At 40.0% G+C, this 18,030-nt stretch overlaps 1 protein-coding gene across 1 annotated transcript in view; it reads right to left on the reverse strand.

Moving 5' to 3' along the window:
* LOC133878479 (plant UBX domain-containing protein 7) overlaps positions 1 to 16,545 on the reverse strand; it is a 29,176-nt gene extending 12,631 nt beyond the window's left edge. The window contains exons 1-4 of the mRNA XM_062317038.1: positions 16,282 to 16,545; positions 14,436 to 14,563; positions 14,226 to 14,339; positions 11,101 to 11,296 (exon numbers count right to left, since the gene is read on the reverse strand). Of these exons, the coding sequence (XP_062173022.1) occupies positions 11,101 to 11,296; positions 14,226 to 14,339; positions 14,436 to 14,563; positions 16,282 to 16,383 (540 nt within the window). The 5' untranslated portion in view covers positions 16,384 to 16,545. The remainder of the gene's footprint in view (positions 1 to 11,100; positions 11,297 to 14,225; positions 14,340 to 14,435; positions 14,564 to 16,281) is intronic.
* Between the last annotated feature and the right edge of the window lie 1,485 nt (positions 16,546 to 18,030).

Consider the following 18,030-nt stretch of genomic DNA (forward strand, 5'->3'; position numbering starts at 1 on the left):
TCGAGAAGTAGGAGCCAGAATCGACGGGAGCCAGGCAATTAGGAAGTAGTAGCAGAGATTCGGACTATATATGGAGGATTCACTGAAGGAGGTGAGTCCAATTCGGCAAGAAAGGCTAAGCTTGATAGGTGCAGAGTCCGGAAGTATACGCGGTAGAAAGGCCCCTAAAGCTTCAAAAGAAAGAATCGTTAGTGATAGGATTCTCGGATAGTGACTATGAAGGAATCTCTTGGCCCCATAACGATGCCTTGGTGGTTGCACTGACAATAGCGAATCATAACGTTCATCAGATCCTGGTAGACACTGGGAGTTCGACAGACATACTGTACTGGTCGATATTTGAGAAGTTGAAGCTGAGCCGGGATAGAATAGTCCCGGTCAACTTTCCATTAATGGGATTTGCGGGTGAGCAGGCACGCCCGCTAGGATCGATTGAACTCCCTCTGACAGCCAGATTAGTCCCGAAGAAAGTGACTTTGATGGTCAAATTCTTGCTGATAGACCGCCCATCGGCATACCACGCCATTATAGGAAGGACGGTTCTCAACCAACTTGGGGTCATGGCTTCCACCCCGCATCTCAAAATGAAGTTAAGTTCCCCACTGAGAATTGAGTTGGTGAAGTCAGAGGTGACCAGTGGGCAACCCGACATTGCTATAATGTGACTCTAAAGGACACCCCAGAAAGAGTGACCCTCGAGGCGGGATGCAATTTGGAGAAATAGCAATTACAAAATGGGGAGCCGGTCGAAGAGTTGGAAGAAGTCCCGATTGGTGGTTTGGGCAGAATGGTGAAGGTAGGATCGCAGCTGGATGGGGAGTTGAAAGCGCATCTAGTGGCTTTCCTCCGGGATAATACAGATGTCTTAGCTTGGAGCCACGAGGACATGCCGGGAACAGACCCATCATGGTTCACAATGTGGATCTCGATTACCAGCCAATTAAACAGAAAATGAGCTACGCTCCTGAGAGGAATCAAGCGACCATAGAAGAGGTCGAGAAATTGCTACAGGCCGGATTTATCCGAGAAGTATACTACCCGGACTGGCTGGCCAACGTTGTCATGGTGAAGAAATCCAATAGTAAGTGGAGAATGTGCGTAGACTTCACCAATCTCAACAAGGCTTGTCCGAAAGACAGCTTTCCCCTACCCCAGATTGATTTGCTGATGGACTCTACCTCGAGACACAAGCTCCTTAGTTTCATGGATGCATTCTCGGGCTACAATCAAATACTAATGTATGAGATGGACCAAGAAAAGACCTCCTTCATCACTGACTGGGGGCTGTACTGCTATAAAGTTATGCTGTTCGGATTGAAGAATGCTGGAGCAACCTATCAACGCCTAATGAACATAATGTTCTGTGTTAAAGACATATCTAGCCGAGGCTAGATATGCGTCTGCAAGACAATAGTGTTACATCTATGCACTCTCAAGATAAAGATAAGAGCTAACTTATAGGATCTAAGTGATAAGATTATTCTTTAGTATTCAAATACTTAGATTAGATTTGTACTCTCCTACCCGTATGTAACTACTCTCTATTCTCTATATATACAAGAGCCTAAACCAATGTTTGGTAAGGCAGCACAAAGCAGAAACATTTATCTTTAGATTTTATATGGTATCAGAGCCACAACAATGAGAAATTGGCACTGGCAGTCGCAGTCTCGACAAGAAGACTGAAGGTGTGTTTGGTAAAGACTGTTGAGTTGAATTTTTTTTTAAGTAGTAGTAAAAAGTGATTGATGTGATATAAAATAGAAAGAATTTATATGAAAAAGTGAAGAAAAAAATTTGTATTGTAGTGAATTTTTTTATTTGAATAGTAATAAAAAAATTATTGATTTGATATAAAAAGTGAAAAAAGTAAGAATATTTTAAGTTGATTGTTTTTAGAAAAAGTAGAAATAAATGAGGGGAATGATATGCTGCTTACCAAACACCCCCTGAGACCCTACTTCCAAGCACACTTAATCAGGGTCCTCACCGAGCATCCACTCAAGAAGATACTACAAAGGCGAACATCTCGGGGAGACTGGTGAACTGGGCAATCGAAATCAGAGAGTTCAACATCGATTTCCTCCAAAGAACGGCGATCAAGGGGCAAGCTTTGGCCAATTTCCTAAAAGAATTCAGTGGTTTCCTGAAGGATTGTCGAACTTCCCGATGAAGAGGTTTAGGTGGCTTGCATAGATGGGTACTCCACCAAAAAGCGAGCCAGTGCAGGTGTAGTACTCGTAAGCCCGGAAGGAGAGCATATGGAATTTGCAATAAAGCTAGCCTTCGTTGCAACCAACGAGGCTGGATATGAACAAGTCATTGTTAGCTTGGAGGTAGCCCGAGAATTGGGAGTCAAGGTCCTAGAAGTAAGGAGTAACTCCCAGGAGGTAACCAGACACATTTGAGGAGTACGAAGCTCGGGGGGAAAAGATGAAGAAATATTTGTCCAACTTTTGAAAGGGTACTGGTTACAAGGGTGCCCCGGGAAGACAATGCTTGTGCCGATTCACACGCCCGGCTAGGGTCGGGAACAGATGAATAAATAGAAGCCTCAAAACTACAGGTACAAACTCTTCACCAGCCTTCTATTGCACAACCGGTAAATGTAATGCCGGTGCAGGTCGTTGAGTCCTCGAAATACCCGGAGTGGGCTGAAGAAGTTATCCAATACTTGAAGGAAGGGAAGCTTCCCAAAGATAAGAAACAAGCCCGACTGGTGCGGATGCAAGCTTCCCGGTACACGATGATCGGGAACACTACCGAAGGGGATACACACTACGTCCTCTAGGAGATATATGAAGGAGTGTACAGTAGCCACGCGGGAAGCAGAATGCTAGCACATAAGGCAGTCAAGTCTGGCTATTACTGGCCTCACATGAATGAAGATTTGGCAAATTTTGTACGGAATTGTGACAAGTGCCAAAGATTTGCACGAATAATGAAGAATCCTCCGGAAGAACTGAGCTCAATCTTGGCACCCTGGCCCTTTGCGCAATGGGGGGTCAACCTCGTGTGACCCTTGCCAAAAGGAAAAGGAGGGTACAGGTTTAAAGTAGAAATAGTGGGCCGAAGCCGAGGCTTTAGCGAAGATAACGGCTGAGAATGTCCAGAACTTCTTATGGAAGTCAGTTGTATGCCGGCACGGAAGCCACCACACCTTTGAGACCGATAACAGTACACAGTTCGACTGCGATTCTTTCCAACAATGGTGCGCGGAGCTGCATATCCGGCACAATTTCTCCACACCCATTCATCCTCAGGCAAACGAGCAAGTCGAAGCGACCAACAAGACCCTGCTGACAACTCTGAAGAAAAAACTCGAAGACCGGAAGGGAGCCTGGGTTGATTTCTTGCAGGAGGTGCTATGATCGTACAGAACGACCACTCGGACCCCCCACAGAGGAGACTCCATTCTCCCTCACTTTTGGAGCCGAAGCAGTGATACCGGTTGAAGTTGGATCCTTGAGCTACCAGGTGGAGCACTATAATCCCGGGCTCAACAGTTAAGGGATGAGGCTACACTTGGATTTGCTAGAAGAAAGAAGGGATAAGGCGCAGACCACAACGGCGGCTTACCAACTAAGAACTGGGCAATACTTCAACAAGATGGTTAGGCAACAGTGACACTTGCCACCTGGGACCCAGCAGACACAAAGCTAGGACACAAATGGGAAGGTCCTTATCAGGTGATCAGATCCCAAAGACCGGGAGCCTACTACCTCCGAGCAATCGACGGAAGGCCCCTACCCCAACCCTGGAATGCGGAGCATTTGAAGAGATATTATCAGTGATGTCAAGTGTTTTGTTTTTCGATTCATGTATTTCAAGCTATGTTGTCATCTTTCCATTACCGTGTGACGTCATTAATGAAATAAAGGATTTTCAGAAGCGTTTGTTAAGTCTCGAAAACCGGACAAGGAGACAACCTTGTTAAAAAAAAAAAAAAAAACTGGACAAGGAGACAACAGGACCTGCAAGGCAACCTTGAGAACTCCATCGTTTGGCGACCGACAAACATGGAGAGAATCACAAAGGAGGGTTGGGTTTTCACCCTAGATAGAGGGATTTCCTAGCCCAAGTTCTCCAAACTTGGTTTTTCTCGAAACCAAGTCCCAAAGGAGGGCCGGGTTTTCACCCTAGATACAGGGTTTTCCCGGCCTAGGTTCTCCTGAGATGATGTAGAAGAACTCCTGGTCCCAGTGCTTGTTGTTTGAGTAGGTGCCCTTTGGATCTATGCAAACAAGCCCTGGCTTCGTCCAGGCAGTGAAAGACATTGTCCTGAATTCCTTGAAAAGAGGGCAGTAGAGGTCGAAGAATTCTGGAAGGGACATCATGTGCCCGGGATGGATCACCAGCCAGATCATATTTGAGCCCAGGAACAACCTCCACCCGTTAGGCAGCACCTGGAACGGAGACAACTGGAGGAAGCTAAGCAACTCCTGGATAATGGGCTAGAAGGGGAAACAAAAGCCCGCCATGAGCATCCGCTTGTTGAGACAGATATCCCCAAACCCAAGCTCCCGGAAGACACTCTCATCCAGTCCAGGAAAATGAAGCTTCACGAACGCCGGAATATTGTAGTTGTGGCAAAGGAAGGTTTCATCGGCGTAATGTCTCCAACTAGCGGAACTTCATTCGTGTCGGAAGCTTCACCGCCCTCAGTAATCTGCTCAAGTTGATCAACGCCACGAAATGGAGGATCGGAGGCGGTGTCATCATCCCCGAAGAGAGAGGCAGAGAGCTGTCGGAGTAAGACATTTTTTCTAATAGTGGGAGGTTGAGTTGCAGAGTTCAAGAAAAGAAAAAAGGTAAATGTATAATAAATCCCTGAGTCGAAGCGCGATTTGAAAATGGTCCCTCACTTTTTAATTTTCAACTTTTTCGCGTTTTTGAATTGGATCATTCCATCACTTTTCCATCCAATTTTGCAAATTTCGTTAGTGCCACGTGTCCATTTTCACCACATCATCTTAAAATAATATTTTTTTAATGATTTTATTTTTTAAAAAAAAATTAAAAATTAAAATTTTAAAATTTTAAAAATAAATAGAATAAAGAAAGGGTTGGGGGTGGCGGCAGCCACCCCATGAAGGTTTGGGGCCGGCCACCTCTGGGGGTGGCTCGCAAGCCCTAGGTGCAATTATGAGTGATGCTTCTAGGTTTGGAATGAAATACACTGATGAAGGTGAGATTAGCATCAGCAGCAGAGACTAGCGATTAGAATCGCCGAATAAATTCGGGTTCTTGTCGACAATTCCGATACCGGTGGTTGAATCGGACGAAAATTTGACAACAAAAGAAGAAAGCGAAAAACCAAAATAATGCCGAGAAAGAATAGAGATGGAGAATCAAACATAACATACCAACTTTAAAAAACAGAGAGATAGAAGACCCGGACTGCACAATTCCAATGGGTTTTGATTGCTGGACTTCCAAACCCTAATTTTTATCCACAAAAGCCTATATCTTAGATTTTACAACAATTTTTCGCTTAGACCGAGCTGTATCTTAAATTTTACAACAATTTTTCGTTTTCTTTTTTGATCTTTATCAACAACCGTCTATTAGCCTTTCTGATTTTCTTGTTCGTTTTTCTTTGCCTTCTTAGGGGTTTCCTTGTGTATACTTCCAGTGTACTTAGAGGGGCGCCTTACACTTTTTTCTTTATATAAAATTTCATTTACTTATCAAAAAAAAAAATATTTATCAACAACCAAATGGAGCTCCAGGGTTTGGTTGTCTGTTTGTATGTGTGATTCGTAGTTGTTTTTTTATCATGCTCGGGTTTTAATGCGGCTCTTCCAGTATTTGATAAAATGTCTGAAAGAAACATGTTTTCTTGGACGGTAATGATTGTTGGGTCGACAGAGAATGGTCAAGCTCTATTCCTCCGGCTTATGGAAGCAATGGGAGATATGGGAGTGTTCCTAAGCAACAACTTGGTGGCTTTTGAAATCACTTGGAAAATTAAGATAGTAGATGTTTTGTAAAGCAAGGTGTCGTTTTATCGTTTCTGTTGAACCCACCCACATCCTCCTTATCCTTAACTGGCCCTCAACCTCTCATCATATATACACAAAAAACATAGAGAGAACAGAAAATTCCCAATTAGAATTTCGACTGAATACAGAGATGCAAATGGATCGACAAAAAGAAAGCCGAAGCTTTGCTTGCCATCACTTATTCAATTGCACAGTCAAATCCCAGTTTGATGATAAGTTTTTCCAATAGTGAACACTAGCTCCTGCTTCTCTACTGGTGGCATGGAAGAGAAAATTGAAATTTTCACCCTTAAGGATCTCCAATTCTTCAAGATCCATCACCATCTCTTACCATAAGGATAAATTATATGATCCAATTTCTCTCAATGCAACTTGACAACCCCTCCCATCTTCACAATTGCTCCCCCTTCTAGTAGCCTTGGTTTATGATAAAATGAGAATATTAAAGCAAAAGAAACATAAAATTTAGAAGCGCTACCAATAGAACAATATTGGACGGTCCAATACCTTGCCTCTGCTTTGGATGCCTTTGTAACTGCTCAAGTCAGGAACAGGAGTTGTTCACTCATCTTTGTTTGACAGGCACGGATTGCATGGACCTCCTTTAGGGTTGTATAAAAGCCACCCGATGTCTTCAATTTCCTCCCAAAAATGCTCTCAACTTGCTCAGTAGCCACCAAATGGCCAAATCAGCTTCTTTTATTGCAAGATGGTCACAAATCGTCGGGACCCAGTATTTCGGACCACCGCTTCCTCCTCCATCTTCACATTTTTTGGTAGCCAGGCCCATGGGGGAGGCCTGCGAGCCACCTTAGAGGTGGCACCTACAAGCCAGCCCTCCCAAGGGGGGTGGCACCTACGAGCCAGCCCTCCCAAGGGGGGTGGCTACCACCAGCAACCATCCCCAAACCCCCAAGGGATGGCTGCCACCACCCCCAACACTTTCTTTTTCTTTTCCTTTTATCTTTAATTTTTTTAAATAAATTTATTAAAAACATATTATTTTAAGATGATATGGCAAAAATGGACACGTGGCACTAACAAAATTTGCAAAATTGAATGGAAAATCAACGGAAGAACCCAATTCAAAAACACGAAAAAGTTAAGGAGTTGATGTTGAGAATTAAAAAGTGAGGGACCATTTTCAAATCGCACTCCGACTCAGGAATTTATTATACATTTACCCAAAAAGAATTAGAGGCAAAAGCACAAATGAATGAGAGGATTTCAGAAGAGAGAAGAGGGGTATTTATACTAGAAGCCTCAGGACGTGTGGCATGATCGCAACGGTTGTCATTAAATGCCTCGGTGGGTTTGACTGTTCCATCCCGAGAAGTGCAGCAGTCAGAATGTAGGGAGTCGGGCGACGATAGAGTTTACAGTGACAGCCCATCGTGATGCGACCTTTCGGTCTCCCGGGACACGTGGCAGCGTTGTAATGGGGGACGACGGATAATCATCGAATGCGCTGCATGAAAAACCAGAACGTCGTGCATCGAGAAGCATAACGATCGGAATGTCAAACAGGCTAGATAACGTGTGAAATACAGAGACAGCTCATCATGATTCGCGGCCGCACCGCCAAATATGGGACACATGTCCTGGCTTATGTCGCGAATTTAGGGTCACATGGATTGCAGCTTGTGGTAACTCAGAGCATCAACACGTGGAAGTCGATATGGTACGTCGTGCAGGACAAAAAATGGACAAACCATTTGAAGTCCCAAGGCAAACTGCCTAATGTCCCGGGGAAACTGAAGTCCTGGGAAAATTAAGACTCGGATTGCAAGGATGGTAATAATTCCCATCATCCAAGCTCCAAGCTCGGATAAGGGAATTCGCCCAGCACATGTCGGGAGCTACAAGCCCACCTTAGCTCATGGGTCCTCTAACTATAAACCATCTCTCAAAGGCCCTTCCGAAAGGTTTTGGGCCCCAAGGCCCGGACTAGCCCATAAAGAACCATGGGCCAAAAGCCAGTGACTCCCAAGTAGGCCCAAGCCCGGGAACACACAACAGGCGGCCCGCCCGGGTGTATTTGGTGACGCCAAAAGCATAAAGCGACCGCAACAATGTAGAAAGAATAACAGGCACCTAGATGCAACCTCTAGTGTAAGGGCGCCGAGATTCCCCCTTGCGGTGAAGAGACGTCGGGATACCCCTGCCGATCCAAGGAAGTGACAGTAGACGGCGCCTAGATATCCCTGCAGGTGCAAAAGAATAATAGCAGGCAAAGATGCCTTTCTTAATAAGGAAGAAAGACCAGAAATAGGGAGAGAGCCCTGGGTGAGGATCTCGAGAGGTTTCTTGCTCCCCACTCTTAAGTCAAATGAAGGTCTATAAATACAACCTATTCTAGGTATGAAGGATGATCCTCTTTCTTTAAAATAACCTCTGATCCCAATTGCTAATTTAAGCATCGAAGGGAGGAACGCCGGCAAACCCCGGGCGTATTCTCTTAAACTTTGCAGGTATTGCAGTAACCGAACGACGAGACCACCGAAGAGAAGTGAGTTATCACGGCCGTACCGGAAACTGTACCAACACCATTATTCAACATTGATATACAAAACTATAACTAAGATTTTGCATAACAAGTATGATTATAAGGACCATTATGGGAAAGTGTAAATATACTCCTTAATTTTTAACACTGAGACAACAATTTTAAGATACCCAAAAAGGAAAAGGTGGATTGTAATTTAGTGATCAAGAGAATTTTTCTTTTTCTTTTTTCGATAAGGAAACGCAATTTATTAAAAAACACAAAAAAGCGCAACCCAAATACGCAAAATATATACAAGAGAAACACCTAGCTAGCCGAAGAAAAAAGATCAAGAAAATCATGAAAGCTAGAAATATTAAAGTCAAAGGCAACTGTCCAATTATAAAGAATCTTGAGGAAATATAGATTTGCAACTATGGATTGGCGACTTCACATAATGTAGACCTTATAAAAGGGGAAGAAAAAAAATCCCAATGCAAATAGTATTTTCTCAAAATGCAGCTTTGTATGTCAAACCCCTAAATCTTAGAGATTTTTTTTTTTTTGATAAGTAAGTTTAGTTTTATTGAAAGCGTAAGGCGCCCCTACATACACTGGAAGTATACAACAGGAAACACCTAACTAGAAAAGGAAAAAGAAGCAAGAAAATCAGCAAAGCTGATGGATAAAGGGTACAAAAAAGCCATCAACCAGAGATACAGCATATGGAGAAACAACTCTAACACCTCCTCTAGGGAGTTCTCTAGGTTCTCAAAACACCTAAGGTTTCTTTCTCTCCAAATACACCAAAATAAGCATATAGGCACCATCTTCCATGTTGTAGCGCTCCTTGATCTCCCAGACTTCCACCAACAAGCAACTAGGTCTAGCACACTCCTAGGCATGACCCAAGAAATACCAAAGCGAGAGAAAATGTTGTTCCACAGAGCGGAAGCCACATCACAATGCAGAAGAATATGGTCCACTGATTCCCCATCACACTTGCATAGGCAGCATCTGTCTACAATGATTATGTGCCTCTTCCTGAGATTGTCCAAAGTAAGGATTCTACCTAGAGCTGCAGACCAAGTAAAGAAAGCTGCCCTCGGGGGTGCCTGAGACCGCCACACACTCTTCCAAGGGAACCGAGTTCCTCCAAAACACGTCAAGGAACCAAAATAAGACTTAACCCTGAACACACCTTTCTTGGAAGAGACCCAACTAAGGCAATCTGCCCGATCTCTATTCACCCTAGTAGAGTCCAAAACCTGGAAGAAAGAGGTAAAAACATCTACTTCCCAATCATACGCCTCTCTAACAAAGCTCACATTCCACTGAATGGACCCGCCCAAAATCTTCATATTGTCAGCCACTGACGCATCCTTCACCCGAGCAATGCCAAAGAGATCAGGAAACACCTCTTTCAGAACCGTATCTCCGCACCAAAAGTCATGCCAAAATCTAGTCCTACTTCCATCCCCCCACCTCAAATCTAAGAAATTTGGAAAACGTCTCCCATCCTTTCCTTATGAACTTCCACAACCCTACTCCAAAAGCCCCTGCAATCTCACGAGAGCACCACCCACCCCACAAACTTCCAAACTTGGGAGTCCACCGCAACTCTCCACCAAGCATCTCTTTCCATGCCAAAGCACCATAACCATTTAAAACTAAGCATTTACTGTTTGTGTTAAGAATGTTATGCTCATTAGCAGCAATTACACGGTGAGAATTTAATTTTGAGCCTTATTTTATGCAAGTTGTGTGACAAAGCAGTCACAACAGCCTCACAATCCAAACAAAGAATGTAAGCTACATAATGTTGTTCCACAATCTGCAACCAATTTTTCCAACTATTCAGGGAACTAATTACCACACAATCCTAATGCAATTCTAGTGGAAAGTATGGCATGAAATAATTAGCAATCCATTGCAGAACTAAAATTGCAAAATGTAGGTATAAGCTAAATGATAATCAATCACATGAAAAAAGAAAAGTAAAAAGCTCATAACTGAAATTATAAGCTTTCAAACAGAAACACACAAATTCACTGATCAAATAGAGAGAAAGCAAAAGAAAAAGAAACTAACACATTCTATCAACCAATTTAAAAAGGTTTATTTACACAGAAAACAAACAAACCACAACCTAAATCCTATCACAATGTGCTCCAAAATGATAAAAATCCAAATAACCATTCACAATCATATACAATAATAGTTCCTCAATATCACAAAGTAGGCCACAGTTATATGGTAAAAGGAGAGCATGGAACATAATCTACTAATCATCAAACTTAGTATAACAATACATACATATCCTCTTCTTCAATGTTATCAGGGAAATTACTTGCAATGAATACTCGGCAAAGAAGGTACAGAATCCATAGTGCTAACAAGCCTCAGTTCACAATTCCTGAAGGTAAATTGTAATGTAAAGCCATGAAAGATCTCAAGGCCGTTCTCTTAAGTGAATGTCTCCCAAAAGATCATAACAAAAGCCAATATCTTTACCCAAAAAGCTATATTACTTAAATCCCAATACAAATAGTGATGATCACTCATCTCTTATAAGATTAACTTCTATAGCATGCAAGCACGCACACGTACCTTTTCAAAGGGCCCAGGTAACATCAGATGAAAGGGAGGACGATATAAAGAAGCAAGATTATCTCGAGGATTATCTAATGTAGATGAAGCGGCCAGGTCCGATTCCCAAACCTCAGGCCTTTTCATTTCCTCATCAAAATTACGGAATGCAATTGATGAACTTGGTGCACGAGATGCATATCCCATCCTTGATGCTCTAGATGAAAATGTTAATGAAATTACACAATTTAACGAATTGATAATGAACAAACTGGTCCATGATGCAATAAATAAACCAAGAACACGGCTTGCATGTCAAGATGCAACTAAATAATAGGAAAGGTGCACAAAACGTAGAATAGAAGCAAATAACAAGCAAAAACATAACAGCTGGAACACATCACATACCAAAAAATTTGCGTGTGTCAAACACAAATATGGCTTGAAAACAATTGGATATATGTCCATGTGTCCGAAAATTTAAAAAGAAAAAATCAAATTTTAGACAGTTTGGATACAATCATAATACGAGAGGATGCAGTAATGCACAGGAAGGATTTAATTGGAAAATAGAAAAACAAAAAAAGAGGCTCACAAAAATAAGGTATCCCTATCGCACTTTTTCTTTCTCTTTTCCATCTCAACCGCGCTCAACAACAATCTCTCTCTCTCTCTCTCTCTCTCTCTCTCTCTCTCTCACGATCAGCTGGAGTCCCCAATTTTAATGACTATTTGTCAATTGGTCGAGACTTGTCATGAGGGGTTTTGCTAGGGTTGAGCACCATTTGCTTTTGCATCCATCCAGTCTCATACCACCACCAAACACTGCCTCACTCTAGGCCTTTGGTACCTCTCTCCTCTTGATTCTTTTTTTATTATTATTATTGTTGATTTTAGTTGAACTATTGCAAGATAGTTGTATAACATTGTTCGTTGTCTTCAGAGAATATGAACTCTTATTCTATTAGCGAGCATGCAATTGGTGATTGAGATGATCAAGCTCCTCTTTAGATATATATCACTTAATTGGAAAAATCTCACTTTGATATCTCTCTTTGACCCATCCAAACCATGTTAACCAATCAATTAAGATTGCCAGCTCAATTTCCCGTCAATATGCAAGTTGTAAACATATATTGTGGTATCCTAAAGGTACTAATGTCCATGGCCTCTTTGACTTAGGTCATTTTTTCTTTTATATAAGTAATAAACCAATCTCATTGACTTGGGTCTTAGGATAGTCTTATAGCCTTTTTTGAGCCGATTGAGCTGGTTGTCCTATTACTCATCGTTCTATGACCAGCTTTTGTACATTTCTTGGTCCTAAACATTTTTTGTTTTCTTTTTTTATAAGTAATCAAGATATCATTAAAAGCGTAAGACGCCAAAGATACACACAATAAGTATACAAGAGAAGCCACTTAGTTAGAAGGGAAAAAAAGAACAAGAAAATCATGATAAACTTCTGTCTCAAAATACAAAATAACAGCCAACAGTGTACTAAGGCAAGGTACAAAGCACTTGCAATTACATTTTCTGAGCTATCGTCGTCATCTTATCTTCTTCATGATATTAACAAAGAGCTACATTATCCTACAGCACTTCATTGTGATAAAATTTAATGCTATTCACTTGGTTGCCAATCCATGACTCCACACTCGCACTAAGGACATTGAAATTGTTGATTTTTTCATGATTTGGTGGTTAATTGAAGTCTCCATTTTAAGTTCACAACTTTCTGCTCAAATGGCTAATATCTTTATCAAATGCCAACCCTTCCACCTTTGCTACTTAGTGTTTCAAAATGTTGTCTCCTTCAACCATCAGTTTGCAAGGAAGATAAGGCAATAACGGAGTAATCCAAGCCCATCATTCATGGAATGAAGATACCAAGCATTCATAGAAAGATATTACCCTCATTGATTTTGCTTTTGATTTTTGTATATATTCAATTATCTTACACATGTATAAAATCCATATGTGCAAATTCACACCAAAGATCAATACAAATTACATGTTTTTCCCTTATAAGGTCAGAACACTTCTCTTCTTAATTATCACTTTCACATTACTTTGAGATTTTTTTATAGGTTTTGATGCCTGTTATTTATTTTTGCAGGAAACAACATTAAAATACCTAGCAAATATAATAATAATCATATACTATGTCTCATAATAATATTGATAATTCCTAGGCAAATTCTTTGTGCAACATAGTCCACCATTTGAATTTACCACAGAGACATTTTTTTCTTTGATAAGTAAGAAAGATTTATTATTAAAAAGTGTAAGGCATCTCTTAAGTACACGAAAAGTATACACAGGAGCAGTCAAATCAGCCCACAAAAAAAAGGAACACGAAACGAACCCTCAAAAAACCAAACTGGAGTTGGATAAAAAGTTATACAAAATATCGTCCTGAACTTCTCTAGCACAGCAAATTCATTAGAAAAATTGTAATAAACACAAATACTATCGTACTTATCCAAAAAAAAAAAAAAAAAACTTACAAATACTAAAACTTAAACAGACCAATAAGAATATAAATCTAAAATATTCACCAAAACATGACAAAAATAATTTTTTTGAGAGAGAAAATAATGAGTCACATTTAAGCCAATCATCCATTTCCTGAACTTCATCAACATACCTCATGTGCAGCATGCCAACACTAAAAGAAAGAACAGTAAGGATAATGGTAAATTGATGAAATTATTGTATGCAACTCTACTGACAAATGAATGTTCTATATGTAATTCACTAAATCTGTAGTGACAAACGAATATCTTGATGCCTTGTTGATGCAAATGCAAAGAAAAATTAAAAAATTTCAGGAGATTTCAAAAATGGCAATAGAAACGGAAGGGTTATGGCATTTGATTATGAGAAGAAAATAAATAAATAACGTAGCATTGATTGTCAACAGAGGTAAGGGGAAGAGTTGAACAAAATTAAAATATTTCCATAGAGGAACTAACTTCAAAAGGAATGTTTTTCTTTTATAAATAATTGACTTTCATTAAAAATCAAAGGGCACCCAAGTAATCGAACTTCAAAAAGAATAAAAAAAGTCATTCCTGCACTTGAAAATGTAAAGAAAAATCTGAATTTGAATGATACAGGAATGCTGAAAAAAGAAAACATACCCATACAACATTGCATCATCATAAAGAGCCTCCCTTATAACAGGTAAAGGAGGGCGCACTTCATCTCCATCATTTTGTCCAACATTTTCATTTACCGTGTCCCTTTCCAAATTACTTGGTCAATACACAAAAGTGAATGTCAAAACATAAACCAATGAAGTAGAATTTGAAAAACAGATATTGCCATGTTAAGAAAATTTCTTAACATACCCAGTATTTTGATAAGCCAAATAATCCGTATCTTCTGCCGGAGGAGATTGTGAAGATGTAACCACTTGCCCACTTTCATTACCCACATAGAATAGCTGAATAGCTTCGTCAAGGCTCCAACTTGTGGCCTGTTCCAAGAAGACTCCACCATTGATTTACATACAACGACATATTAATGCTTCATGAATTAAAGGATATTGATAGTCAAGCAAACAAAACAGTTTCTATAGTTCAAGAAACTAGGTGTATGTTCGTTAAGTGTTTTGAAAAGTGTTTTTGGGTGTTTTGATTCAAAAAAAGTTTTTAATGTTATAGAAAGTTGAGAAACGTTTTTGGTGGAGTCCACATTTGGAAAGTGTTTTCTGAGGGGTCCACTTAAGAAAATTGTTTGGTAAACTTTTTGAAGAGTATTCGGTGTTTTAAAAAAATAAATTTAAAAAATTTAAAAAAAAAAAAAAACAACAACAAAACAAAACAAAACTGATTTTTTCAGGTGTGAGATTGAGTTCTACTTACAAAAAAAAATAAAATAACATTAAAAAGAGAGAGAAAGACAAAAAGTGGCTGCAACCAGCCTCTGCTGAGAAGAGTAGTGTTCACACGGCCACCTCTATTCTATTGGAGTGACCACACAGTCACCCCAACACCAACCAAGATAGATGTTGCCGCACGGCCACCCCTCTCCTCCGTTGGGGTGCTGTGCGGCCACCTCTCTCTAATTTTTTTTTTAAGCAACAAGTTAGCCTCCACACTCAAAAAATCTAAGCACCTGTTTTCTCAAAATATTCCCACAATAAGTTGTGCAAAGCTTTTTTTAAAAAATGTGTTGCATTTTGCTTTTTGTGAAGTGTTATGTGTTTCGAAAAGTGAATCGTTTCTTAAATGTTTTAAGAAAAGTGTTTTTTTTTTTGGGACCAAAAAAAAAAGCTTTTGAAAAGTTAAACAAACATATTCTAGATAGCCAAACATACAGTAAAATTTACAAATTAATTCTATCAATTAAAAGAGTCCAAGTAAAGTCAACTAAAAGGGTCCTAAATACTAGTATATTTTACTCAACTGAATACAGCTTAATCCCAACCGGCCACTTACAAATGTTTAGGAAATAGTTAGTCTAAGCTACACGTATCTTCTTCATCATTCTATTCTATCTATGGTGAAGATAATACTCCCTGCCACCTCTCTATTTAGGATAAGATCATTTATTTTATGCCTCCCTCCAGCCCTTTTCACTTCTTCAACATGAATCATCATCCAAAATAAGTAAACTCGTTTAATAGTTAATATTTTAATTGAGAAATTTTGATTAAGAGAGTTTCTAAAGGATTCCTCAATGCCGGTATGTATTTCAATATGCAGACAACCGACTTTGGGCGTGCAACATCTCAATCTTTGAATGTCCAAAACACATGAAATGACAATAGAACCATATGTATGCTAAATGCCCCCATAAGTCATCTAAACTTTAATATCTAACAGAAACCCGATCAAACCTACTCTTTGGACACTATGTCCTATTAATTATCAATTTTCTTATTCTCAATCGATGAAAACGAGATAACAATAATGCTTATACATATTACCAAATTCAGAACACCAAAATCAAACAAAAGCACGCTCCAAATATTCCATTAGCCCATCCAACAAAAAACAAGAAAAAAACACACAAATTTTCACACACGAAAACAAATATAACCCCACGGTCCCCACCCAATGCCCATATATTCATCCAGCCCCAAAATAAGCATCAAAATCAGAAATCCCGACCAAAAATGCATAGATTCAGTCCCTCAGTGGCAAAGTGGCAAACTTGATGAAAGAAATCACACAAACATAAAGTCGTGACCTGCAAGAACTGTGTGGCGGTATCGGCAGTCTGGCCAACGGCGATCTCTAAGAAGGACGAGACCATGCTCTGCTTCTCAGTCGCGGAGAGCACCTCCTCCATAACTCTTGGTTTTCTTTCACAGCGCTGAGCTCTGTCTAGGGTTTCAGATTTTCACACCCAAAATGCCGCAAATATTACTTGTATCTCTCGTACTATCTATCACAGAGAGGGACTCTTGGTTTGCTTTTGATACAATCCATACAACTACTCTGAATTTGTTAAGAGTTGGGGAGAGGCGTTGTGGGATGTATTTACGGATTTCACCTTTGGACTTTAGGAAATAGACTGGGCTGTCTAGTGAACTGCAAAAAAAAGCCCAAATTTGAACCCAGCCACATATCGGGATCAATTTCACTACTCCCAAGTCCCAGGAGGTAAATAAATTAATGGGTTAAATATCTCACGTGTAGTTGCAGTAAGGGCCAAAATTAAACAGTCGCCTTGATTTTAAAAATTATCAGAGATGGTATCTCTCCTTAATGAAAATATCTACTTGGTACTTTTGTTGAAATTCCATCCATTTTTTTTAGGGCGGTCCACATCGTCACCCATAAAATGATGACATCTATTCCGGTTGCCACATATTTATGCCAACTTAGATTATCATCCTAAGTGGTCGTATATCACAAGTAATACCTATACTTTTACTGCCGCAAAGGATCAAGAAAATATTAAAAAATTACCTAAACTTTTTTAAAAATAAAAACGAAAAAAAAAATAGAAACCAAAAATTGGGAGTGGGTTCGGCCACTCCCAAGGACCAAACCTCTCATTTTTATTTTTATTTTCCTTTGGCCTTTTGAGGGTGGCAAATGTGACGACCCATTTTTTTTATATATACAAACTAAATTATCGCAATGGCATGATAATTAGTTATAAGCCAACATCAACCTAATACATCTCATAATATACGTGTTGGAGAAATAATCAGCTCCAAAGACACGTGGGCCGAGCCCATCAGGTCGGCCCAGCAAAATCAGACCCAATTTATAAGACCATTCGTTATCTCCAAAAAGACGTATATCCAGAGTGTATCAAGATAGACTTTTATCTTATCAAATATGGGATAAGGTACCTAATAGTATGGCATCAGCTGCAGAGGTAGTGTCCTATCCAGTTTGAACTCTACTACCCAATTCAAATTCTATGAAGATAAGATTAAAGACTATGTGATCTAGGACTCAAACTCCTAATCAAATTATGCTCCAAGTATTCTAGCAGTTTTATAACTGTGAATTGTGAGCTATAAATAAGACCACTACACCAGGTATTTTTGGGCAGGCAGATTCTCTAAGCTCTGAGATTATTGATACTCTCCAGAAAATAAAATGTTTGAACTGACTTAGGCATCGGAGTGGGGGGTATGGTCGGCACCCCAACAAGCCGACAAGCCGTTTATTATTTTGCAGATTACGAGGAGGGTTAATTACAAGGAAGGCAACGAATCACAAGACAACATGTCACTGTACCGAAAACTGTACCAACAGTTTGGCGCCGTCTGTGGGAACCAACGTAGTTCTCTCAAAAATAAATCTGCAACGGTGACTGCGTGATCAAATCGAATCTAAAAATCTCTCTTCGCCAATAGACAAAGATTTCTGTGATCTCAGATCTGAATCTAATCACACCAAATCGGTGTTGGCAATATACTAGATTTACGCTTAGAGAAAACCCGAGTCTGTGTTGTTTCTTCGGGCCCCAAAAAGC

This window comes from Alnus glutinosa, chromosome 1, assembly GCF_958979055.1.
Source record: "Alnus glutinosa chromosome 1, dhAlnGlut1.1, whole genome shotgun sequence".
Taxonomy (NCBI): Eukaryota; Viridiplantae; Streptophyta; class Magnoliopsida; order Fagales; family Betulaceae; genus Alnus; species Alnus glutinosa.